The sequence below is a fragment of the Corapipo altera genome, unplaced genomic scaffold (assembly GCF_003945725.1).
Source record: "Corapipo altera isolate COAL_440 unplaced genomic scaffold, ASM394572v1 65, whole genome shotgun sequence".
In the NCBI taxonomy this organism is placed as follows: Eukaryota; Metazoa; Chordata; class Aves; order Passeriformes; family Pipridae; genus Corapipo; species Corapipo altera.
In genome coordinates, this window is record NW_020884891.1 from 767,052 (window position 1) to 793,735 (window position 26,684).

The 26,684-nt window shown below is 38.6% G+C and overlaps 1 protein-coding gene across 4 annotated transcripts in view; it reads left to right on the plus strand.

The window, feature by feature from the left end:
* The window catches only part of LOC113948067 (connector enhancer of kinase suppressor of ras 2-like), a 173,295-nt gene that overhangs the window by 66,971 nt on the left and 79,640 nt on the right, over positions 1–26,684 (plus strand). For all 4 annotated transcript variants that reach the window (XM_027645356.1, XM_027645358.1, XM_027645357.1 and 1 more), the window contains 3 exons: positions 17,147–17,349; positions 18,630–18,717; positions 25,206–25,247. In XM_027645356.1, coding sequence (XP_027501157.1) covers positions 17,147–17,349; positions 18,630–18,717; positions 25,206–25,247 — 333 coding nt within the window. The remainder of the gene's footprint in view (positions 1–17,146; positions 17,350–18,629; positions 18,718–25,205; positions 25,248–26,684) is intronic.

Here is a 26,684-nt window from a genome sequence, read left to right on the forward strand (position 1 = left end):
AAATAGATATACTTTAATTTTTTTTTTTCAAAGCTTCTTCTTCTAAAAAACAAAAAAAAAAATAAAAGAGGGGAAACAGCAACTCCACCAACGTGGTCCAAAATCCCACCTGTGGAGAGTGGGTACCAGCAGGAGCAGAGTTTGCTCTGTCCCTCTGCCTGTTCAGCACAGCCTGAGCTCCCAGTGCCCTGGTAGAGTATCCACTGTGTTTTCTCCCATTCTGGATCATGGATAGCCCTGTTCCTGGTCCTATCCACACCACCAGCCCTGCTCTGAGCTCTGTCTGTCCCCCCTCGCTGGGACCATGTCGATGAGCACCCATTTATTTTATTTTTTTCCAAGCATGGATTTCTCCATCGATTCCTGGTTGGCAGCTGGCAGTGCCCAGGCTCCATGACCTATTTCTCCCAGGCAGTGTCAGCAGGATCTCAGGGAGCTGGGTTGTGCAAGGCTTGGAGCAGGAGCAGCTCCAATGCTCTGGAGGAATCTCCCAGGCAGGCTCAGGCTCGATGATGATCAGGAGTTCCGTGCGTGTTGCTGTGTCATGTTTTCCACCTGTCTTTCCTGAGGGTCTAGGATTTTTTGGGAGTGGGGATTTGGTGGGGTTACACCTCAGGGAGCAAGGCTGCTCTTCAGTCACAGGGATGCAAACTCCTGTACAGCACACAGATCCAGGTGCTGACCCACAGGAAGGCTTTCTAAGAGCAAGAGAAAACAAAAAATAAAGGAGGCACCTCCTGTGTTTTTTTTTCCCTGCCCCAAACCACCTACTAGCCAGACTCCAAATGCAAATTATTAAACACAAACTATTACACATCTGCCCTTGCAATGATTTTATGCCCACTTTTCCCCAAAAAACCGCATAAGAAACAGAGACTAATATTATGTCTTTGTTAATTGATTTGACCATGATGTTATTTTGGAATAAAATCAGGAGAGATACTACTAATATGTAAAATCACAGATTATCTTTTGAAATAAAACTGAGTTCAGAGTTTTCTTCAACCAGGCATTGCACATGAGAATCCTATGCAGGAAAGATTCCACACTGGAAGATGACCTGCAGTAGGAAAGAAGGAAATATAAGGAATGTAAATAAGGAATAATAAGAGTATTTGATACACCCATAATAAAAGAAGTGGCTGTATAGGGATATAGAAGCATATGGATTTTACCTTAAAACTCAATAATTTAAAATGTTAGAATAATCCCATTTATGAAAGGGTAAAATCAAAGTGCAAAAGGTGAGAGCAATTTTCTCTTAGGAAAGAAAGAACAGGTACTTTCTTGGGATTGCTCAGGGCTGAATTTATGTGCTATGAAAGGGAAAGTCATAGGTAAGCCTTACTTTCAGCTTCAGTTCTTTGACTATTTTGGAAAGACATTTTTGAGTTGAGTTTTAATTATGAAGAAAATTGGGAATGATGGCTGTGGGGGGGAAAATCCTACCTTGAACATCAAAGTCCTTTCTTGCTGGTGTGGTCAGGAACTGCAATTATTTGTTTGAAGTGATCTAAATAATATTTATGGACTAAAAAGTGTGGGCCACTTTGGATTTGGACTGTAACTTTTTTAAAGTTGAAATATTAATTGGGATATGTATTGGAGGACTTGTTGCACAGAGGCTGAATCTGAAGAAGCAGTAGGGCCTGGGGAAAATCACTTTTTGCTAGAGAATAAAGAACACTGCAAACGAGAAGAGGAACATTTTCGAGGTCAACATGGGTTGCTGTTCAAACCTGTGCAAGTAAATTTAATTTAATTAGGACAGTATTGGAGTCAGTATATTGGTAAGGTCTGCACGAATTAAAACATAAACACTCCAGTGGGAAGGAAGACTTTGAAGAAAAATGAATGGGAAATGAAATGAATGCTGCAATGGAGATTGTATCTCCAGTAATTAAAAGTACTCTTAATTCCCAGGCATTCAACCAGTGCAATTGGGCCCTGTATTGTGGAGAGAATTCAAGGAGAAATAAAGATTGGAAACTTTCTCTTCAGATCTTTCACAACTACAATCCAGGCAGGGTGGATTTTCCAGCAGAAGGAACAACAAAGTCATCTGTGGGTCAACATGTTTATGACAACTGGCAGGAGTAGAATTTATTTGCATACTTAGAATTTTTTTAAAAAATAATGTATAGGGCATAGCTACCAAAAAAATTCTTTTTCCTATCATTTTTCCAACATATTTCTTTACTAGGCATTTCTCTAACAAAATTATAACAGCAGTGGGAATTTGTTGGTCATCTGGGAAGCAGCTTGCAGGGATTTATTTTGGAGCATTCCATGCTGGAGATGGAGCTGCCAGCCTTTCATAGGTGTCTCTGTATCTGTTGATGAGGTTGTTTCTTCTGAATTAAAATTATTCAAGTTTTTTTTACTTTAATACTACCTTTTAGTAGCCATACCTACAATGATCTCTCTTGAGATCCTTTTAATATTTCATTCTGCTAATGCACTTTTTGATTTATCAATTCTGGGAGTATATTGGGAAGTATTTTTTCTTACTTTACCTGATTTGTAATCAGGTTTCATTTTTAACAAGTCATTCAATATGTCAAATACTTATTTTCCACCCATATTTCAGGGGTTATTCAAAGGTGATTATACTAGACTAAAATCTTCATTTTATATGTATATTGATGCTTGAGTATATGGACATAAATCTTCTTTTTTAGCGTGGAATGCCATCCCTCTTAATGAGAGATGGAGAGATATTCCATCTCCTCAGTGTAATGAGGAACCTGGCACATCCATTATTTTTGGCTGTACAAACATCTATGCATCCAGAGAGCTTTATTAATCTCAATTGGAGAAGAAGTTCAGCTTTTGGCAGTCCAGTGCTATTTATTGTGCAGCGCCAAAACATTGAATTAATGCTATTGAATTGAGTTAGTTAATTATTGCACATATTAGAAAAGTGTGGATCATCTTTTGCTTAGTCTAATTAGCAGCTTCATTCTTTCAAATCATGCAGTTTGGAAAAATAACTTATTTTAAGGGTTGTTTGGTTTTTTTTCTTTTTAAAATCTGTTGGCAATTTTGGCATTTTCAAATATCTCTAAGGATGAGAGCAGGGAAGGAAGGTAATTGTACAAACAGAGTAGCCTGAAGTACTGCTGTTCACAGGTATTTTGCACATGTCTGCATAATAGTTTTGTCTTACTGGGAAGAGGCAAGAATTCCATGGTCTTGCTAATCTGGTGTGCTGGAAAAGGAGAAGTTTGGATGTAATTCCATATCGTTTGTCTTGACTACCTATACAAGTGAAATCCTTCCTCTCTGAAATCCCCCAGGGCTCCCTCACCAGATGTTAACAGGCAAATGAGAGGAAAGAGTGTTCTGTTTTTCCTGTCTTTGGATGTAGCTGAGAGATGTCTTCTTGTCACACAGTAATTCCATTTCAGAAAACGGGGAGAAACATGTTCCATTCAAAGTGTTAAACCTGTTCCAAAGCCTGTAATTTCCTTCTGCGAATGTATCTGTTTAAGCACCAGTGAGAATGAGGATCCTAATCCATTGCAGGCTGGGCTGGTGAATGGGCTGCTTCAGGAGCTTCTACATGCTTCTGAGAAATAAATGTACTTATTTCCATTTATAAATGTATAAAAGAATCCCTTTACAATAATCCAGTGCTGTATTTTATGCTGGTTGTGTGTCTGGGTAAACTCAGTGGTTTTCAGTCACTGAGCATTGGACCCCTTTGCCTGTTCTGAGTTCCTGTCCCTCCCTGGTGGAGAACAGCACACCTTGACCTGTCCAGTTAAATTGCTTTGCTGCTTATTTGGCCAATACAGTTGCAGAAATTTAGGCAAATGAATAGGTAGGTAATGACATGATGTTAAAAACCACACGTGTCTGACACTGTAGGTCAGGGCAAGAGGGAAAACACTGACTTAAATTACTCCAGATAGTGTTGGAATACATCATAATTTGTGTGTATCTTTGTACCCCTGGTTTAGGGGACATGAACTGAACATTCCTTTCTGACACGATTTCAGTTCTCTCGAGGTTTAGAGCTGGGAGACAGTGACTGTGTTTGTAATTTCAGCTCTTTTGGATGCCTGGTTTCTCCAAGGCTGATCACAGTCACTCCTGGGGATGAAGGAATGGACATTTTCCCTGCACAGGGATAAAAGAAAAACCTATAAAGCAACATCATGTTTCACTTCATGGTTGTTTCTGCTGGAACCAGCTGCTGGGACATTGCAGGGTGCAGTGTTAAGTGACTGTTTATTGCTTCTTTTGCTTTGATTTCTCTGGCTTCCACAGGAGTCCTTTCCTGCACAGTTGTCCAATTTGCCAAAACCAGTGGAGACAGAAAGCAGGACAGCAAACTTTTGTGTTCTAACCTTAATTTTAACCTAAATTGCTCTGTCTGAGCTCTCAGACTAACCAAAATTTGGATACTTGATTTGTGTGCAGAAATGTGGGCATACCCTGTGGTCTCCCAAGGATGTTCACCTGGCCTTTGTGGAACAATTAGAATTGACAGACCCAATTAACGTATATGAATTATTGCTTTCCCTGGAATCTCAATGTGAAGAGCATGGAATAGCCTGCCAGTGACACATGAACACATTGTGCAGCAGAGCATTCACATCCTCTTTTCCATCTTTTTCTTTCTACACTAAAGGAGTTAGAGAGAAGGATGCTTGTAATATTTGCATCCTGTCTCATCTCCTACTCATGACAAAATGTATTGCTGGATTCCTACATTACTTTTAATCAAACACATGCTAATGTTACCAAATCTTTCCACAAAATGAAATCTTGTGAGAGATTCTCATCACTGCTCCCACAAACAATCTCTAGGAGATAAAATAGTCCTTTACACTTTTTTTTTTTTTATATTTCTGGATGATGTTTGTGGGGTACTTTGAGCTGAGACTGCGTTTATCTTTCAACAGGGCCTTCAGAAAATGGTCATTTAATTTAATTTATCCTTCCTGTTTGAATTCTTGATCATGAAGGGGAAAATTATCAGTGGTGAGAGTTGCATTTCACTACTGGCAACTTTTCGGTTCTGTGTTCTGTTGTCTTGCATTTTATTGCTTATTAGATTATTACAGATATATGAGTCATATATATGTGACTCATATATATGCTAATTCTTATATATAACAATTCTTATTACTGACTTCACATCACTGTCACAGTGAACAGGGCTGGGAATTGTTGACCTATTCTCATTTTGAGATTTTAAAATGCCAGTGCTTCATTCAGTAAAGCCTAAAAATCCAGATCTTGCAGTTTGCTGTGGTTTCATAAAAATGCCACTAAACCACCATCCTTTTGTAGAGGAGTTAAACAGAGTAATTTTAAGTCCTGATTTCTGGAGTGCTCAGTGGTAACATTTCCACTCTGATTCTTCTATTTCAAACACAGAAATCAGACTTCAACCAGGGTATATGAAAGGTAAACATTGCTTTTCCAAAGCCATGGCTTGCAGCACAGAGGGCTTTGTGTTTTCTGTCAGAAACCTGCGTAGGGTTTGGGTCTGTTGCTGCATAACAACACTTGATTGAATGTCTTTGCATTAAATATATAATTTATATCCATTAGCCAGCTGAGGTTGATAATTTTGATTTGGTGTGCTTTATTAAAAGTCTTTACCAAAGCTGTTTGAACTCCCACACTGATGTGGGTGTGCCAACCATCCAAATGGGAGTCATTTCCAAAGCAGATGAGGTTTGCTGAGGTTGTGTTGAATGGATAAATATCTGTGCATGGCTCCTGGTATTCCAGTCACTCCTGCTTGGGTTGTGCCAGGACTGAATCCTTGAGAACTGGATGGATACAGACACTGAGGGACACTCCATTGACTGGATCCAGCTAATGGGATATTGATTCAGTCCTAGGTAATCATGTTAAACAGTAGGGGGAAGGTGCATTAGATTAAAGAGGATAGAGGGTTCTATTTTTGGAACAAAAAGGAAGAATAATACACATTATTGCATTATTCTACCCTTTCCATGAAAAAAAAATTCTACTAATAGTAGATCTAAATTCCACTGATAGTGGATTTAAATTTCTCTAAAATAACCCAAAAGCTCAGTAATACACAGAAATTATTTTGGTTTGTTCATGGGTTCAAAATCTTAAACATCAAAGAAATTATTGTCTCCAATGATCCATATGAAGTACGTTGATAATTTTTAGGCTTTTAATAATTGCACTGTTACTTATACAGTATTTCAAATAATTAGCTATAAACAATATTATGAACAACTAAAATTAGCATCTAATTTTTTTCCCTAAGATTCAAATTTTGTTTTCCACTGGAAATGATTATATTGTATTTATGGCTTGTGTGTTTCATTTGCAAAATCTTCTTTCCCTTGCAGAAAGAAATAGATCACTTTTTCTTTAGGATCCTGATTTGAAATCTGCACTAATAATAACACTAGTAACATATAACATGCAATGAGTCTTTTATATTATGTTATATGTTGCTACCCTGCAATATCATGGAGATTCTCTGTGCCAAGGAAATACAGGGAGTGGGTCAGTGTAAGTTAAAAACTATGACGTCTTCCCTACCAAAAAATTGTTTTCTAATTTGCAAGGAGCAATTTCCTCCATAAATTCCCAGTGAGACATTTTTCATGCTGCTGTGTTACTTTATCAATGGCTGTGAGGTGCCTGAATTCCTGAGTAATTATCTGTGATCAGTTATTGTCAGAGATAAATTCATATGCATGCCAATAGATATGCATGCACATGCATATTCATGTCACTGGTGTTGACTGAGTTGCTTGAGCAGCAAATTCACGATAAAAATTGATAAATGAACTTTTTCGTACACTCATTAATGCCCATTCAGAAGAATCCTGTTACTAATTTAATTTCTAGATGCTTCTCTGAATTGTTATGAATAGAAGGAACATTTCTCCTGAATGACAGATTTTTTTTATGTGCAACTAACATTTCTGCAGGAATCTGAGTTAAATGTCTGGCCCAAGTGAAATGGTCAGTGTTGACATTATATTTCCAAGACAAGCCTATCACTTATTCTCTGAACTTTGAATAATTCAGCACTGTTTAAAATTCTAATTTTGTGTTATGTACTGAATCTCTTCTCCTCCGTAATCTTGCATTTCTGCCTCATAATTCATTTTGAGAGGTACTTAAAAACATTGAGAAAATGAGACTTCCTATGATTAGATGGTTGGTTCTTACACAAAACTGTGATTATTATGGAGGCAAAGTTGAACTGGATACAAGGTTTTAGTAACAAAGAATAAAAGTTTGTGGTTGTTTAACAGCACATTACACATGTGCAGCTTCCTTATATACTGAGGAGAAAGGTGCAGCACATCCACAAAGATCAAAGAGTACTAGAAGGATATATATTTTAGAAACATTTTATCCTTGAAATAAAGCCAGTGGAGTCCCATGGATTGGCACCAGGGAATCTAAAGAAGAATTTGGGTGTAATTTAGGTGTTTCTGAAAGAAACATATCATCAGGAGCACACTGGGGAACAACACCACCAGGCTTGGTAATGACTAATGCAGGCAGGAACTGCTAATAACTTTGAACAGTCAGCAGATCACAGTCAATCTGGTTTTTTGGAGGCAATATCTCCTAGTCATCCTTTGCTCTTGTTTGTTTATCCTGGTATCCCCAGTCAGCACATTGCTCAAAGCTTGTTTTCCCACACATATGGAAGAGGTCAAGCCACCAGGCTGCCTGGTTTGCATATGTTCTTTAATTGCAGCCATATGCAGATCAGGCCTTCCTTAATGCTGAAATAAAACAACTCATCTTGGGATGTGAAAAGAAGCCACAAAACAGCCCAACTCCCTTTATCCTCTTGGATAAAGGCACGGGTCTTGCCTTTGTGCCCATCAGAAAGGGAATGCTGCCACAGCTTGATTTTCCTACTGGTGTTTTTGCTGCGAGTTGACATTGAAGCTGTTAAATATGCCCAGATGTCAGGTTTAGCAGAGGCCAAATGCTGAGTGGATGGTGCAATGCATTCACCACTTTGCCAACATGGTTGTGAGAAGGTTATTATGGTTATGAAAAGGTTATTATGGTTATGAGAAGGTTATTATGGTTGTGAGAAGGTTTTGTTATTTCATGCTGCTGTAATATTAAGGTTTTGCTCAAAAAAAAATAAAAAAGCCACAAGAAAGCATTGAATGCATTTTGAAGTGGAGACATTTTTTAAAATGCAAATTCACTTCCTGGGAGTTTAGATCTAAACTCTTTGTGAAGCCAGAACTGAGCAGAAAATATGAATTAGAAGCAGAGTGGGAGGGCACTCAGGAACAGATCCAAGGGATGATGCTGAGGTTCACAGGAAAACAGGAAAAGGGTTTTCTCAGATAAATTAAAGCACTATTCCAAGCACAGGTTTGAATCAATCTCTCCTGTTTCTGAACCTGATGGTTCAATGCCTCCACAGAAATAACTATTGGTGGTTCAGATGTGGAAATGATGCTGCTCCACTTTACAGCTGAGACAGGAGCTCTCCTTTCAGAGGGAATCTCTTCTCTTAAAAGTTTCCTTTCTGAAAGCTTTTGAGCATGGGCATTGTATAGACAAATATCTGATTAATGTTCAGGTATTTAGGCTGTTTACAAAGAGAATAAAATTCAAGGACTTGCTGAATGGGTAATCTAAAACTGTGAAAAATTTAAGAAAGTTTCAGGTGTTGAAAGAATCAATAAAATCTCTTGAAGGGGTGGGGGGAAAAAGGAAGAAAACAAACAATATATGGGGAAAAAATGTAATTAAGGTATTCATTGGACATGGTCAGCTACTCAGAGCAGCGTGGTCTTGAAAAATGAATTTGTATTCATCACGAAGTGAACCTTGGTTACATTGAAAGTCTCTCAGACCAGTGGCCCAAGTCATCTGGGATCAGATATAGTGATCACAGTATTTTTATTTGCATCAAACTACACTGTCTTTCTATTTTATGTCACTATGGCAGTCAACAGTTGTACATAAGTGAGTAGCAGACTCCATGTTCTTACAGGTCTAAACCAAAAATGCCATCGATGACGTGTCAGGATGTGCTGGATTGCACTGTGAGGGAGAACTTGAAATGCATTTTCTTAAAATGCACACTTTTCACACAAGTATCTTCATGAAATCAGTGGTTTTGGTTGGTTAATGTCTGTGCTTTGTGTAATGATTTTAAATCTCCTCATACCTTTTTAGGTTTAGATCCTTGTCCCCCAGTAATCTGTTCTCTCTCTCCATAGATTGCTGCACAGACCTACATAAACAAAACACTGGCATGTTCCAGTTTATTCAAGCTCACCCAATGAGGGAGAGTATTGGCTATTACACAATTTAAATCATGTTGCTTCATTAGGATTAAGCAGACCAAGAAGAGTTTGTTCAGAGATCTGTAGCAAGAGCTGCAATGTGAAAGCTACTTATAAAATGTTTAGGCAGGAGATAAGAAATCCGGTTAATTCTTGATCATCCTAATCATTCCCTGACAGAAACTGGTGCACTGGGCAGCTTTAGGCTGGCCTAGAATGGGGCAAGTCTTGTGTAATCAGTGATCCTTCTCCTGAGACCCATGAACAACAAATCTGATTCTATGCCTGTAACCTCATCTGCTGCTTTTCTCCAGCTCTTACGAGGTGCCCACTCATCTGACTCTCTTAAGTCTTAAATTTAAAAATTTATTTAAATACCATTTTCTAAAAAAAAAAAAAACAAAAAAAACCCCACACAAACAAACAAACAAAACCAAAACATATTTCAGATGTTGCCCTTACAGTCTGAGTCTGATTTTTAAAGGAAAGACCATCCTGTTCTAATTCTTTTCTGAAATAAACCCCACATTTTTAAATAAGATACTTTCCAGGGCACCTTAATTATGCTTGATGACATTTATATGTATCAATTACAATGCAAAGGCTAAAGCTCCTTCAGGAGGTAAAAACTACAATGCAAATGTTAATTTTTTAAGTAGGTTAAAATATTTAATCTTAGTTCTAGATCTACTTAATTTATCTATTTACAAGGTAATAGGAAGGCATATGAAGTGTTAGAAGCACTGTGACAAGTTCCAAATTATAGACTCAAGAGACAAAGAATTGTGACACAATTGGTTCCTGCGAGGTGGGATAATTATAATGGAAGGGAGAACAAGGGGGAGGAAAGCTACACATAAAAAAGCATTGAGGTGTTTCAGATAATAGACTCTGATTTGTAGTGTGATGTTGCATATTTGCATAGAATTACCATAGTTATTAATGAATTCCAGACTTTTATTTTTATGAAACATCACCTTCTGTGCACATAAACCACATTATAATACTGCAATTTAACTGAAATGATAGGCAAATGTTATTAAAGATAGGGAGAAGGATTGGTTTTATTGTATGGTGTTGCTAATTTACTGATTTAGAAGGAGAAGAGCTTTCAAAGAAAAGAATTAAGCACATTTGGGCCATGTTTTAGTGCAACTGCAGTCCCCAGCCATTAAGATGAAAAAGATTTTCCTAATACTTTTATAAGTTTCAAAACAACAGTGTTAGGATTTTATATAGACATAAAATACATAAATTATTGAATATATTAGTGTATAAAGTGCGTGAACTGCATCTGACACGAAGTCTCTTTAATAAAACTTACACTGCTTCTTTGATGTGTTTTGTTTAACTTTTCAAGTGTTGTCAAAACATGCATCTGATTGTCCCATTTTTTTACCCTTTAGGAAATGTCAAGTTTTAGATTCCAGTCTCTAGACCTGGACTTCTTTAGAACAAGAACTTGTGCACTGATTCACAGGATCACTAATGAAAAACTTATTTTGCCTACTTCTTCAAACTGCTATTTGTATAAAGGACAGTCAGCCTGTTAATTCTTTTTAGAGAGGAAAAACTACCACACCTTAAGGAAATGCACTGCCTCACATACTTTAATTTCATACTGGTTTGATACTTTAAATTTAAAGTTTCATCAGAAAAACATCACCACAAAATTGTAATGGATCTGTGATGAAATCAAAGAAATGTTTAGAGAGACAAGTGCTTTAGAATCAGGTTTGCACTGTGTTATCTGTTAGGCTCTTAACCTTTAAAAACATACCTCCAGGAAGGAAATTTCATTTTAAAAGTGTATTTTGATGGTTTTTATTCTAGTTAAGTGTCAGAACTATTTATGCTACAATCATAGTCCGTGATTATTTGGGATTTTTGGTTTTGTTATTATTTTAATTATTTTATTTTTAAACAGGCTCTGTTTGCCTGGTTTTATGAAGTGCTGACTGGCTCCATGCTATCCCAAACACTGTCACTTCCATGGTGAAGAGAAGGAGCAACAGCCACAGCAGTGTACACAGAAGGGAGGGGTGGGATCCCATCTGGCACGCTGTGTTTTCCCAAAGGGGATTCCAAAATCCCAGACCTCCTTTGGGGATTTCTTTCCCAGTGACCTGAGAGCCCCAGGGAGGCAGGTGGGAGAGGTGATGTGCTGTTGTACCTGTCCCTGTGAGCGCAGGGCTCTGGGGACCAGGAGGGAGCCTGGAAGGACCAGGGATGAGCTGAAGCATCCCTGCAGAGCTGTTTTAGGTGTGCAGGTCCACAGCAACTCTAAGTCAATTATGAGTGATTTAGAGTGGGTTGAAAACCAGGCTGAAATGGGGAAGATGTGCCTGAAGATGGAGCTTTGAAATTAATTTCCTAAGCCTGCTCGTTGCACGGTGGTGCCCGGCCTTGGGAAGAGGGCACAGCACACAGTTCTGGGGCAGTTCACAGGTAAATCAGCTTAAAGAAAGTGGAAAATGAGCCCTGAGGGGGAGTGCAGCATGCCAGGGGGCCAGATGTGCTGCCTTCAGGATGGGGAGAAGCACCTCGGGGTGCTGGGGCAGGATGGGACTCCGGGGGGCACACAAAGGGTCCGGAGCTGTTTGGGACTGGACCCATAAATAGGGGGGATTCCAGCTTGTGCAGCAAACATACAAATGGGAGTGTGGTACATGATTTAGGTTGTGGTGTTTGAAATGCCTTGAACATGGTGAATTTTATGCAAGATGCTTGAATTTCAGTCAGGGTTGTTTCCTTTAATCTCCTTGCTCAGATCTCCTGCTCTGCACTTTTATTTTGGTTGAGTGAAAATTTTAAGTATCAAAGCATCACCTACTGAAAAACTGTATATGCATCCACATGTTTATACATATTTATACATGTATTTATACATATATTACTCTGACTACTTACATGAATTACAACATAAAGAAAAATTACTATAATTAAAAAGAAATCTGTTTTTAAGATAAGTTAAAGTCATTACTTATGCAACATAAACTATTTAGGTAAAATTATATCCTGTGTCTATTAAACTTCGATGTGCATACATTATTTTTATCTCTGTATGTCACATTACAGCAAAACAATCTGAGTACCTGTAAGAGAAGATGCTGGGGGGGTTTTCCACAAAAGAAATAAACTCTTCTTATATTGCAGGGATTTCTCACTCCGCTTTTGATCTTCGAATGTTGTTGCCTACAAAAACATTGATTAGCACTTAACTTTTTTCCCCCATTATACTTGTTATTTTTTATCTTGATGTTTGCTACAATAATTTGGCCTATTTTTATCTTGGTAGCTAAAATTTTCCTGGATTGCTTTATTAGCATAAACCCCTAATTTGTGATGTTATTGCATACCTGCAGTAAGGTATGAAAACACCCGAAGCTATTGCTGAAGACTTTTTTCATTCCATTCCTTTGAATGTAAAAAACCTCATATCTTATATTGTTAGATGGTTAAAAAAAATGGCTTAATTTTCTGTCTTTTAAAAATGGAATTTCAAACCAGGATGTATGTACAAAACAGGCAGAGTGTTTAGCTGGAATTGTGACACAGACACAAGGTGGGAGGGTTGGTGACCACTGTGCATTTAGCTATTTCTGCATTTTTGATTTTATGACATAAAAGGAAGAACTATCTGTTTGGAGGCAGATTTCCTATTTTTCAGTTTCCAGTATGCATTTTTAATTCTGTGGAGTATTCAACAACTTATCCTTTACACCACATCTTCTACTCTGCACTGATAAAAATAACAACCTGCTTCAGTTTGCTTAGAAAAAAAAAAGGCATTTTCCCCTGTCTCCTGAATTCTACCATTTCTGACAACAGCCACCTGTTTTCTGTACTTCAGAAAAGCTGGTCAAGTGTGAAAGCCCTGGAGGGGACCTGTCCTGCCTGTTCCCTCACCACCTACAATAACCTGTCACCAGGAACAGCGAAACAGCAGCTCAGCCTGAGCAGGAGAGGGGAACCAGGGCAGGGATGCTCTCTGATAGCCTGGGAGCATTGGGGAATGGAATTGCTGGATTGAAAGCTGTGTTTTACAGGCTGCAAGCAGAGTTATCCCTCCACCTAAATCAGCTGTGTATCTCACTGAGAGGTGTCACTGCGAGCACAGCTCCAGCTTGGCATTTTGCTAATGATATTCCTCTATAATAAGCTTGTCTGCCTCTGATCTCACACTTTCTGCCTCTCGAAATCCTTCTTTCCAAGTCCTGTCATTGAACGGGGCGTCAGGAATTGCTGAGCTCCAACCTGAAACACGGAATCAATCTGTCACTGAGCAAATCAGATAATCTGTGTGGGGCTCTTTGGAGTGTGTGCAGGTAATAATGCTGTCATATATTAGACTTAGTGGATATACAGAATTGCTTATTGCTTGAACTGTGCTTTTATGGGAAGAAACTTAAGTAAATATTTAACAGCTTTACCAGTCATGTCTTTCTATGCTCAAGGTGGGCTGTTATTCAGCCCTTCCTTCCAGCAGTTGCCCTTCTGCAATGTCCCTGTCCAGGCCCCTTTCACTGAAAAGGAGTGTAGTTGACTTTCTATTCCCACTAAGCAGTTTCTGATCCAGAAATCATGAGAATTTGACAAACTGCTTGGCTGTGTGGTTCTAGACAGATAGCATCTGGAGTTGCTTTAACAGTCAGGATTCATTCCCTAAACCTGTATATCCATTTCCATTAATTTAGTCGTTTGATAAAAACAATGACGCAACAACCTTGAAGCATCATGAAAAAAACCAGGGAATGTAACAAATCCTGCTTGTTTTTTTCTCCTGCTCTTGGATGAAAAATAACCCTGCTTGTGCTAACGGCACTGTCTTGTCCCTTTTAGAGGTTTTATCTCTTATTTTTCTTTCTTTTTAAACCAGAAATTCTATCTAGGATTTACTGTGCAAGACAGAAATCACCTGCCAGGAGACAGAATTTTCCAGGCTCGGGAGCATCGTTTCCGTGGCGTGGCTCACAATAACAGCACGTATTTAACATGGGGAGGGCAGAGTGTGTGGCTGTGAAAACTGAAGTCTGCTCTGGCAGCTGTGACAGTGATTTAGTCTGGCAGGTTGGAGACTGTCTCAGCTGGCAACACGTAGATGAGATGGCTACAGGAGTTAGAGGAGATCTGGGGACTGGCAGTGCCACGTACACACAACAAGGCTCCTCACCTACTGATTATCAACCACAGCTCTTCACTTTCAAAGGTGTCCACTGAATAATAATCCATGTACTTCAAACTTGGGGATGTATCCACTCTCTTGCTCTTTTCTCCTTTGGATCCTCTCTTTGCCATCACTTTGATTGCTGACAGTGGAATAGGGCTTGTGGGGCTTGGTGGCCTCAGAGTATCAGGATGAGGTGCTTGGAGAGGATGCTTTCAAGGACTACTTTTAACCACCTTTTTCCCATGTGGTAGTTTGTTATAGTTGTTTAATTCAAAAATTAAAAGCTTGGATTTGAAGCAAACTGAAATCAGGAGCAATCTAATGTCTCAGTCTTCTCCAAAGGTATTGATTCACTGTCATTTTCATCATATCTTTATCTTTTTCCATTTATTGTGCCTCACTCAGTCTCAGCTAAACCACCAACTTGCATCAGCACTTTTACTGTGCTGAAAAATTCCCTTTCATCTCCTGATTATCTTTATGGGCACATTTTATCTATGCTTTGCTGTATTTTATATTGACATCAAGGTTGCCAGCGGTGTGCAATTAATAAACCTGAAGATAAAACAAAGAACTTGTTCACTGGGTGGATTCCCACAAACACATTTCCTGTTCAATTCTCTGTGTTTTCCAATGACTTGAGAAATTGCTCTGATTGATTACACTTGCTGGTATCTCACATACTCTCTGTTTTTTATACATTTAGTGGTCAAACTCTTTTCTTTCCTGCTTAGCTTTTCTTAAAAGCAAAGTGACAGGTTTCCAGAGCTTTTATGCGATAATGAATTATTGGAAGAAATGTTTTCTGCTTGTTTCCACAGGAATTAGTAATGTTGGACTTGGAAACAGAACCAGGAGGATCTAGTTTATCATTCTTGTAACGTGTTCTTGAGTGTGCAAAATGAAACTCTTTTTGAGGGAAAACCAAGCCCTGTTGAGCTGGTTGTTGCTGGAAAAGCCATCCCAGTACATCCACTTAGTGATCACCTTGACAGGAGTAGAAGCTGAGGAGAAAATAGAGTAGGGGAGGGAATTCCTTTAGTGCTTTAATTAGATTACCCACAGTATTACACAGATGACATACTAATATCAAATAAAACTTGTCTTTGAAGTTTAAACTTTTCCAAAATAGAATGACTGTGGCTAATTTTCCAGAATTTGTTCTGAAAAAAAGATGAATTTTTCTCATCTGCAGCGACCTGTGTCACTGTTCAGTCTTGATCTGGATCTTCCAGCCCACACTGATCATGATGCTTTAGGCATGATATGTGTACAACAACAACAGCATTAATTCTGTCCCTAATATTCAAAATCATTTTTAAGTCTGAGTTTGCAGTGAGCTCACTGAGACAACAAAGTGCTTCATTCCCTGTAGGTCGCCCTCCAAGCTGGAGGCAAAGGCTTGATTTATTTCTGAGTGAACTTTGACAGGGAGAATGTCTGGCAGAGAAGGCATCGTGCTCAGTGCCAACTGTAAGTGCTCCAAAGCACTTCACCAAGTGTTTGTTTTTGCTTTGCTTGACTTCCACAGAATCCCATTTCACAAGCTGGTTATTGGTCACTATGTTTTCCTTTTTGGAGTTGAAAATTGTTATTTCTAGTACAAATATCTATGGTAGCATCCCTCAGGATAGTGTGTTCTTTGCAGTTCTTTATTCTCTGTTTTGAGGAAGCAGTTTAGCCAAAAAAATTAACATGTGATGTTCATAGTCAGTCATCCTCTGTAACACAAGCATAGTTGGAATTAATAGTGGGTAATCAGTTCAAACTCTCAGAGTTGGTTTTGTTTTAATGCTCATTAAATTCTTTCATGTGCTATATCCTGTTTGGACTGCAAGAAATCCAGGTCCAATTCAGCATGTTTGACACTTTCTGTGTGAATTTGAGTTATTTAATGTCTTTGAACTGAGATATCTTTGTGCTTGTTACCTGGTCTAAGTAGGGAATTGGTTGGTGATTAAAGGACTGAAACACGGATGAAGGAATGTGGATAAAGGTTTGGAAACCTTTAATTAGATTCAACCTTTCAGAATTAGAACAATAGATGAAAATCCAGTCAGAACTGTTAAATAGGAAGCACTGTTGCTGGCTGGAGCCTCTGAACCAGGACAGCTGTTCCTACATGCCTGCTCTCTTCTCAGGTTCCTCCCTAAGCAGCCACTGAGAGTAGGAGCACCACGTCTCTGCTCTGACCTGGTTCAACTCTTCCCATGTGACATTCCATGTGGGACAGCTGCTCTCCAACAATAGCAGGGGTCAGGAAGGAACGTTCCTGCAAAAGCCTGTCATCCACGTAGGGCTGCACACCATGTTCCCAGCCCAGGTGAAAGGGGAGTTCTGCTCAGGGGAAGGGATTCCAGGCAGGTAGGGAGGCTCACACAGACCTGGAGCAGTGGGACTGCCATGGACAGGCACGGGGAGGGGACAGGGCACTGACTCCTGACAGACCTTGGCACTCAGCACATGGGGATGGTGTTTGCCTTTCCCTCAGGGACTCAGTCAGACCCAAGTGGTTGTGGGTGCCCCCTGTGTGTTCTGGACAAAGCACCCTGTTGTTTAGTGTCCAACCAGGTGTCCACAACCACCCCGTTCCTTCAGCCAGTGCCACTCAGGCTGTGTGACCTCACGGTGGTGTTTGCAGAGCTGACAGCACACGGCATCACTTCATCTTCTTCTTTCCCCTCAGAATTATGGGTTGGAGACCGAAAACCTGAGGACTCTGTCTCACAAGCTGAATGCCTCAGCCAAAAACCTTCAGAACTTTATCACGGGTAGGAGGAGGAGTGGCCACTACGACGGCAGAGCCTCCAGACGGCTGCCAAACGATTTCCTTACCTCTGTAGTTGACCTGATTGGTGCTGCCAAGAACTTACTCGCCTGGCTGGACAGGTAATTAGCTGTTCCTCGACCCCTTACGCATGAGAATAATTCTTTGGGGAGTTTTGCATTCGTTCTTTCTTTGTCTCTTATGCTCTTTTATTCTAATATTCAAATGGCGGGGCTGGAATTTTGGTTCTAAATTTTATTTTACAGATTTCTCGAATGTCGGAGGCAAAATTTAGTCCCCTTGTCTTTCAGGAAGGTGTTAATGTTTGCTCTTTCAGCTGGATTTTGTGTGAAATGAATACTTCTGTGCCATTCCAAGGTGACATTTCACTGCTGCAAATTGGCAATGCCACTGGAAATTTCAGAGTGAAGGGCAAGGAAGAAAAGCTTGTAGAGTCTGAACTATCTTTCAACCATGAAAAAGACACAAAAACCTGGAGCTGAGCAAGCCAATTAAGAATATTTAAAATAAATTGCAACACTTGCTTAGTCTGAAAATTAAATTTTCTTATTAGAGTTTTTGTCAAGAGTAGGCTTGATGTGTTAGATACAGTTGTGTTGGTTAATGTTCAGCAATCAGCTACTGTTTTTTTAAATTTAGGAATTGAGAATTTGCTGAAAAGTATCTCTCTGACTGTGGCAAGACAGAAAGCAAAACATAAAATAGTATCAGAGTATTTAAGGTTTGTTTTTCTTTGAAGGTATAGCAGTGAATAGCTTTATCTTGAATCTGAATGCTCTGCAACTTATAAATGGCACCTTAAAAATCACAGTGAGAGTGAATCACCCTCCTTTACAGGATTTGTATAATCCTGGTGACATCTTCCTAACCTAATGCCAGCAGTCATATTCTCTCAGGCTATGACCTTGTCAGTTCTTATGAATTCAAATGGGGTCAGATTCAGCTGGAGTTTGGAAAGCCTGAAGAAAATCCAAGCGTGCAGGAAGCTGTTGGTGACTAAGTAAGCATTGCTTTGGTCCCTGAAAGAAGGTGTTGATTGCTGCTGAAGAGTGATGTCATGCTGCAAAAGCTATGCTTTTAATGAGCAGTACAAAGGGAATCTGGACTGCTTAGAGTTATTTAAAAAATCCTATTTCTACTCTCCATAAGAATGAAAACTTCTGGTGTTCTGGTCAAAATGCAGTTTACATCCTGCCTATGTATTTTCTTGTTTCAAAGGCATATATTACAAAAGTTGTGTAACTTGCTGCTGGAGATTATAATTTGGTGTTCCATATTTCTGTGGTGTAAAACTGATCTCTGTGTGAAATATATCTGCTTATGCTGTAATCAGGAGTTAAACCCCCTAATGCTGTATCAACCTGTCCTTCCCCTCTCACAGGTCTCCGTTTGTCAGCGTGACAGAATATTCACTGCTGAAAAACAACATTGTCCAACTGTGCCTGGAACTCACAACCATTGTGCAACAGGTAGGAGGGGTTGTCTTCTGCTCTGAGCCCTCTTCGCACCTCTGCTGAAAAACTGCAATAGCAAAAACAACTGAGCTTTTACATGCCCAGAAAAGCTGTTATAGCATATATTGCCATTCCCTGGGAGTGACAGGAAAAATTTTGGGCTTTGGTGATCCTCATACACCTGGAGAGATTGAAGGACAGTGTGAAGTTAATCCACTTTGCTGTTGAGTAGACAATTTGGTGTCAGGTTATCTCCCACTATGCAATGTTACACAAAAAGCCACAGTGGGAAACAGCTTAACTGCTGCTGACAGGTTATTGCAGATTAAAATATGAATGATCCAGAATCTTTCAGGGACAAGGTCTTAAAATACATACAAATATATCCTGAACCTGTACTGTGGCTTCTTCACTGAAAGGAGAACCAGTTACATGGAGGTTGTTTAGTGACGAACGTTAAATATTCATAACATTAAACAACCCAAATAAGGAACAAATAAGGGTAGTAGTATTATCATCACTGGCATTAATTAATTGTGATATGGCACAGTCCACAGGTACATGAAATTAATTTGTCTGGTCTGTAGTTTTATATGGTATATAAATAACAATAGCCTCTAATAGTGTCTGCCCCTGCAGTAAGACAAGGGGTGACACACAGGTACAGAAAGACTGGATGTAAATTAGTTTTACAAATATTTACAGTGAGCTTCTCCCCCTGTGAGTGAATACAAATATCGATGAGACAGAACAGTGTTATTGGAATACGTGGAGAGGACAGGAATGGGCTGTCTTGGAATGAAGAAAAAGAGAAAGATGAAAGAGTTGTAGGGGGGGAAACAAGAATCAAGCTTAGCTAAAGCTCAGCTCTGTGAGGACCTTAAGCTGGCCCTGCCTCCTGTCCAGAGGACTCCCCTGCCTCTGTCCTGTGCTGGTACAGTTTTCCGTGTAACCTCACAGTAGACCAACCATAGAATTCATTTCATTTCAGAAGCTTTTTGGAGTAGGAACATTCTGAAAACTTTTTTTTCCCCTCCTCTTCAAATTTATTTCAGTTCTTGGAGAAAAAGAACTAAGGCTGATAAATATGCCATTGTACTTTGCATGACTATCCTTAATTTATAGTATTCAGCTTTATTCCTTTTGGAAATTGTGTCCTTTATGCATTTTTGCAGTGCAAGACAATGATCCTTTTTGTCTTCTCTTAGTTTAAAAATTTCTATGTCGGCATTTAATTATTTATGTGTCTTTATTAAGCTTTTCCTTACAAGGTGTTTATAGCACGAGGCTATTTTTGATTTACAGACTAAGCAAAAAGACCTTCTCTACAGTATAAAAAGTTTGGATTCTGATTCCATCCTTCAGCTGATATTGCATTTTGTTTGTGTGAGTTTGATTTTTCCCTGTGGTCTGGGTGGAAAAAAAATGTAATTTTGGATTGCTGTCTTCATTTCTGTCGTTCATGTCCCTGCTTTTGGTAGATGAAATTCTGTTCTCCTCTGCCAGCAATAGTTTGGTTCTCTATTTTTTCCAGTTCTTCAACTCCAGTCCCAAAGCTGTCCTTCTTTTGACAACTTGAAACCGATCTTTTAGCATAAACTCCAAGATCTTCCAAGATGAAAAATGCTTAGTTAGTACTTCAGGTTGGCTACAAATCAGGTTTTCTCTTTGCCTTATCTTCTTGTCAGATCTGGGTTGTTTGATAGATGTCTATCAAGACCTTTTTACTGTGTATTAAACTCAGCATCAGACAGAGCTGATAAAACCAACTCAGTCATAGAGAGACAGTTTTGCTGTTACTAAATCTGAAGAAAATTGATCTTAATGTGTGAAAGCAGAAATGTGTCACCTAAGCCAGAACTGCAGTCTCAACTGTAGGCTGAAATATGAACTGAAAGGCATAACTAATACAAACCTAGATCTCAGATCCTTTCAGATAATCCTTGTTTTACAAATTATATGCATTTTAAACACCTAATTCAGCCAGTGTGAAAGCAGCAGCCGAAGCTACCCATTTGGCACATTAAGTGAGGAATGTCTTCAACATGTAGAGTTGTTTCGTGCAAAATGAACAGGCTTTGTGTGCATAACTCACAGCTGCCACTCCAGGTGAACTTCCTTCTAAACTGGGGACATGACTCTGGAACCTTAGTTTAACATAGATATTGCTTGTGAATCTTCATGTACTGAATGATGTGAGTGACATACCCTTAGATCTAAGCAGAAAGTAGCTTTTTTGGCTTCTAGGTCATATTCTTTCTCTGTGTGAGTGTGAAGATGAGATCATTCAAAAATTTTATTTTTATGTATTATTATTATTATTTACATACCATGTAAATGCTATGATGAATAGTCACTTGTTTATCTGTAAACAGCATCTTCTCCTACTGGTTATGAGAAAACTGATCTTTATTCTCTTATTTTAGGGGAGTTTTATAGCTCCATTAAGTACTCCATTTATACTTGGAAATGTAATTTATTCTACTCAGTTTTCTCAACCTCTTTGATCACATCCCCTAAACTACTATAAAAGAATAACACCATGCAGAAAACTGCAGAGGCATCCTGATTTTGAGGTGCAATGTCCCATCAAAATGTGTTTATAACAGTATGCAAAAAAGCATGTTAGAACAGAGTCTTGAAACTTTTCAGCTCTCAGTTGGATTAATTTTGAAATACAGCTCTAGTATCAAGGCACACTTTTTGCTCTGAAAAGGAATCCACCAGACTAACTTCCCTGAATTTGGATTTGCTCCTGCTTTAGCACCAAGACTTCCCCAAGGGAAAGTCAACTGGAATAACTGGGACAAAATAAGTTTCCACTTTTGTTCATAAAATGTAGCCATTGGTTAATCTTTTGTTGAGTAGAAAGAGTTCAGCAGTTCTAGTGAAAGTTGGGTTTCTACTCATTTTTTCCTGATCATGTCAATGACGTTTAAACCTGAGATAGATGCTTTTTATGCACCATTAACCTGCCTGAACAACCATCCTCTCAACAAAAAGTGTGTTTCCAAAGGATGTCAGCACAACTCAGCCTGACTTCTTTCCAACAAAAGCCAAAGAAAATTTTGCCTGTTCTTTATTAATATTTAATTAACCTCACTGAGATAAATTCAGAGATCATATCGTGAATTTTTACCCAGTTTTTAGTCAAATACAGTGTGTTTAGGATGAAGGTTTTTTTAGAGCTATCTTGTTTGCACTGCAACTGATAGAAATTTTTGTTTCTTAGTAGTTTCCTGTACGTGGTGCAACTTTTAAATTAGCCTCCCCTGAGCAGGTACTTGGACCAGATAACCTCCAGAGGTCCCTTCCACTTGAATTATCCTGTGATTCAGCAACTGCCATGAAAAATGTGGGTGCTATTTTCAGGTTGAACTTTGCAGACTTCAGCTTTCAGCCCCTCGATCTTATTTTGCTTGCATTTGCTAAAGAACGTGTGGTTATCTAACATCTGTTCACTCTTTTCTAAATATAGATTATGATCAAGTCTCTACTTTAATTCAGGTAAAATAAGTTGCTTTGGTGCATTCACCACTGTTATCTTTGCCTAATTTCAGAGTAACCTCTTTCTTTTTAATGGGAGAATTTCAGAAGTGTTTCATTTTATGTGTGTAAGCAATATATCTTTAAATATCACTCTGTCATATCCACCCCTCCAAGGCTGATGTAGGACTTTACTGCAGTGTTATCTTGAAAAATGCCAGTCAACTGGCAAACACCACAAAGTTTTTAAGTTCCCTTCCAAACTGCTGCTTTATAGGGTCTCTGTTTCTTTTTAGTAGTCGACTAAACTCACGCTGCTTTATTGTACTAAGTTAATGAACTAAGTATTATACATATTTTTATGTGTAGTTAACTGTCCTCAAGACTCGCCATAAAACATTCTTTATGGCATCTGCAAATTTCTGTATTACTTGCATTTTTTTCTCTCGGAATTAGAAATTATAATTTTGAACATTGCGTGGGTGAGCACGAGTCCTCCTGACCTTTTCTCTTCATGAATATTCAAAAAGAGCTGTTTCACTTTATCAGAGTGATGAAGGTGTACTGTACCTTTGAAAGGTAGGGTGTTCAGGACAGAGCAGAACTTGGCTTGTTTGCAGTACTGCTGCTCTGACTGGTTTTGTAATTCCTGTATTTTTTCCTTTTGCAGAGGGGAAATAGAACACAGCTTCTAATTCTTTTATGATTATTTTAAAACTCTGAGAAGAAATATTTTTATCGTATCATCTTGTTACTGGAGGATGTAGAAAGAATACAACCATAACTGTTATTTATTTTCTAAGAAAAATAGATCAACATTCTATAAATGGTAGGCCTGGAAGATTATTTTTTAATGAGATCCCTAGTGCATTGCTGTGTATCAGAGAGAAATAAATCAGAAGAATATTGTGACCTACATATCTTAATGTTTTAGTATAATATTGCAAGTGCTTTTAACCTCTCAGTTAAACTAGTCTGATGTATTTAAAAGAAAAAAGTCAATATGCATCTATTTTGGAAGGAATCCCAAAGCCATTAACATTTTTCATGCTAATGTAATCTTGAATGTGCAACATAAGTACAGCTAACATTAATTCTGCTCTACAAAACAGTAAAATTTCAGTTTTACTATACATAAGTCTTCTATTCTTTGACCTGAAGTAATTAAGTTTGTTCAGAATGAGGCTCATATTGTATTTCTAGTGCTGAAATTAAAGGAATAATTTAGAAAGGAACATTAGCTCTGAAGTCAAGCTGGAAGCCCTGCTGTGATCATTTTGTTCTCCTGGTGCAGGGAGGGTTAAAAGGAGATGGCGGATGTGCTGTTTGAAGTGTGTAAAACTTGTAGGAAAAACTGCCTTGGGCATTGTCAACCAAACTGAGTAATTGAATTCTTTTTTGTGCTCTAGAAAATAACAGTTAGAATACAGAAGAAACATCAAAGGGATACTTGACCATGAAATGCTAATATAAATTCTTCTGTGTTCCTTGGTGCTCACAATCTTCTGATTTTAACTTTCTTGTTCCATAGTAATTTTCTTTAAGCTGCATTCACTTAGAAATTAATTTCTCCACAGGAGCACCAAAACAAAAATTGACTTTAGAGCTGAGGGTGTGACAGTTCCCTGTGCCTGGGCTGAGGGCTTGGATAGACTGAAGCTGCTCTGCAGCGACCTCAGATGGGATCAGGGACAGCATCCTCAAAGTGGCACCCAAGGAAGAAGGTTTGGGAGCTGGATAAGAATTTAGGATGCTGAACTAGAGGAGCAGAGAACTGCCAGGCAGCTCCCCTTTCTTTGGCAGAGAGTGTCCAGCCCAAACTGACCTGCTCCTGGAGTGCACAGAGTGAGGATGTTGGAATTGTGTCCTAGGAAGGTGAAGCAATTAACTGTTATTGCTAACATATTAAAATCCAGGAAAGAGAACTAGGGAATCTTAAGTTACTTGAAGGGATCTTTCAGGTATATCACAGTTAAATTTTACTTGAAAACTTATTCAGGGAAATAAAACCCAATAAACGAGACAGGTTTTTTGACTCGTCGTATCCTCATCCTTAAAAACACATCCTGAAATCCATATCTGGCTTTGCACAAAGCTTTTTCCAAAGTGGCATAGCCCTTGGAGAAGCATTTAACAATTCTCCAGCACAATTTGTACTTTTAGCCATTAATTCACTTAAATGTAAATGATCTGTGCCAGTGTAGCATTACAAACAAAATCCCTGTGCCAAACACATGCCCGGTGAGATGAGGCTCCTTCCCTCCCTCCCAGGGTCTGGGACTCCCACCAACCACTGGAATGGGGGTCAGCCTTCCTGGAATACCTCAGGAAAATTTTCTCCTCGGATTTTATAACAGAAATTTCCTCTTTGCTGACAGATAGGAGCTGCTGGTGCTCCCCGGGTAGGACCGAGGGCAGAGGGAGCCTGGCCGGGGCTGGGGCTGCTGTCAGAGGGCACCAAGATTCTCAGGGGCTCTATCCTCATCTCACTCTGCCTGGAAGAGTTATTTTCCATATTTCCCTTTTTATTTTCTGTTTTACTAAAGTATAGCTTGAGATTTGAAGTGTGGACTGGCAGGAGGAGGTGGGGGCAGAGCTGCCTCAGTTAATCTGGGCTCTCTCTTGCCACCATGCCATGGCTGTGCCCTCTTGTCCAGAGGGCTGTACTGAGGGACTTTTCAAACATTAATAAGCCATAGAGGCAGCAGATCTCTTTTAACAGTTTGTATGGTTGTTTGATGGAGGAAAATCAACATTCTAGCCCCTATAATATCACTATATCAAAAGCCAAGGTAAGGGTGTGGTGATGCTGCAGTTGTGGACTGGTAAGATCGATTATTCTTAAAATTATGACTAAAATAGGAAAATGATTATTTCAAAAGTTACAACTTTTAAGCTAACTAAGAGGTTAATCAGGGATATTTAAGAAATAGTTAACAGCATAAAACCTTCTTTTATTTCTTAGCAGGAAATTTAATGTGGTGTTCATTAATTGCTTTTGTTCTGTTTTACCACAGGATTGTACAGTGTATGAAACAGAAAATAAAATTCTTCATGTGGTAAGTAATTCTACTTTGGTATTCTCTAATCTTACCCTACATGCTTTAATGATTAAAAAAAGAAAAAAGGCTACTCTAGGAAAATGAAGTTCCTTATTCTTTGACTTAATTTCTGACGAATTGTATCAGTGGCTAAAAGTCAAAGTTCCCTTTACTGTCTGTTATACCTACAGTTAATTGCATATATAGTCATTGTTCTTAGGTTGTTTTGGAAGCTTCACAGTATTCTTACCAGTGTTATAGTCTTACTGGGATTGCTGGTGTGGAATTCCAGCCCTCAGAGCCACAGACCTGGTGCATCACTGGTTGTCAGACTGAGCGCTTTGTGCCTTCAATGTTCAAAAAATCTGGTGACAAAGGGGAATGGAAGAATCTTATTCAAGATTATTGATTAGATATTAGCCTTTAACTTCAAATACTTCATGTATTCCTGATACCAGCACTGAAAACCTGTCCTGACACTAAGATAGAGTTAAAGCCTATGGTGAAAGGGAACTCTCAAAGGATTTACAAGTTCAGATAAGCTTTTGACAAGCTCTGCCCAAGTGCCTGACTTGTTTTTTTATTTTTTTTAGTCTTTTACACATAGTCTGCTTCCAGCAGGGATTAAAATTTTTCATAAAACATTGATGTGCTGTTAAAATCAGAAAGCATGCAGTGACTTTCAGGGGGGAAAAAAAAAGCATACTATTGCAAATCTGGGTCTGCAAAGAACTTTTAAAAGCACCTGATATCTTTTGGAATTTGGAATGCATATATATACATACATACATACACACACATATATATACATCTTCTAGTCCACAATTCTACCTGAGTAGGACTTCTAGAAATACACCTTTAGCAGGAATGTTGCTTTCGACTTTTCTGCCTGTTCTGAATGGAAACCTACAAAGATAGAAAAGAGAAAAGTTTCCATTTTTAAGTATTCCATAGGCTCAGAAGTGAAAGTGCGATAAACCTTGGGGAGTCTGGATCCCAAGGCAGTAGAACTCCTTTTAATCAGAGCAAAATCACCTGAAACAACCTGAGCATCTCAGAGAACCCAGGCTCTGAGAATCAACCCCTTTAGCATTGTAACTTTTGGTGAAATGAGAAGAATCACTATTTTTTTCACACCATCTTATAAACAAAAATTACTTAAAGGATACTGAATTCAAGAATAAGATTTGTGAATTGTTCTTTTTTTTTATAGTCACTTTATTCCTAAAAATCAAACCAAAAGTTATAGAAAATACTCAAGAAAAATAATTGTGATGTTTTAAAGTAAAATTTTGCAGTTGTAAGACTTAGAATCTCTGACTTTTAAACAACACATGGCATTTTGTTTTATTTCTGAAAGATACTGAGAAAGATACACTTAGAATTCAAAAGAGATTTGTAAAGTTATGATCCATGATTGATTTTTTTCATTGGTTATTGGAGAGATTCACAGAG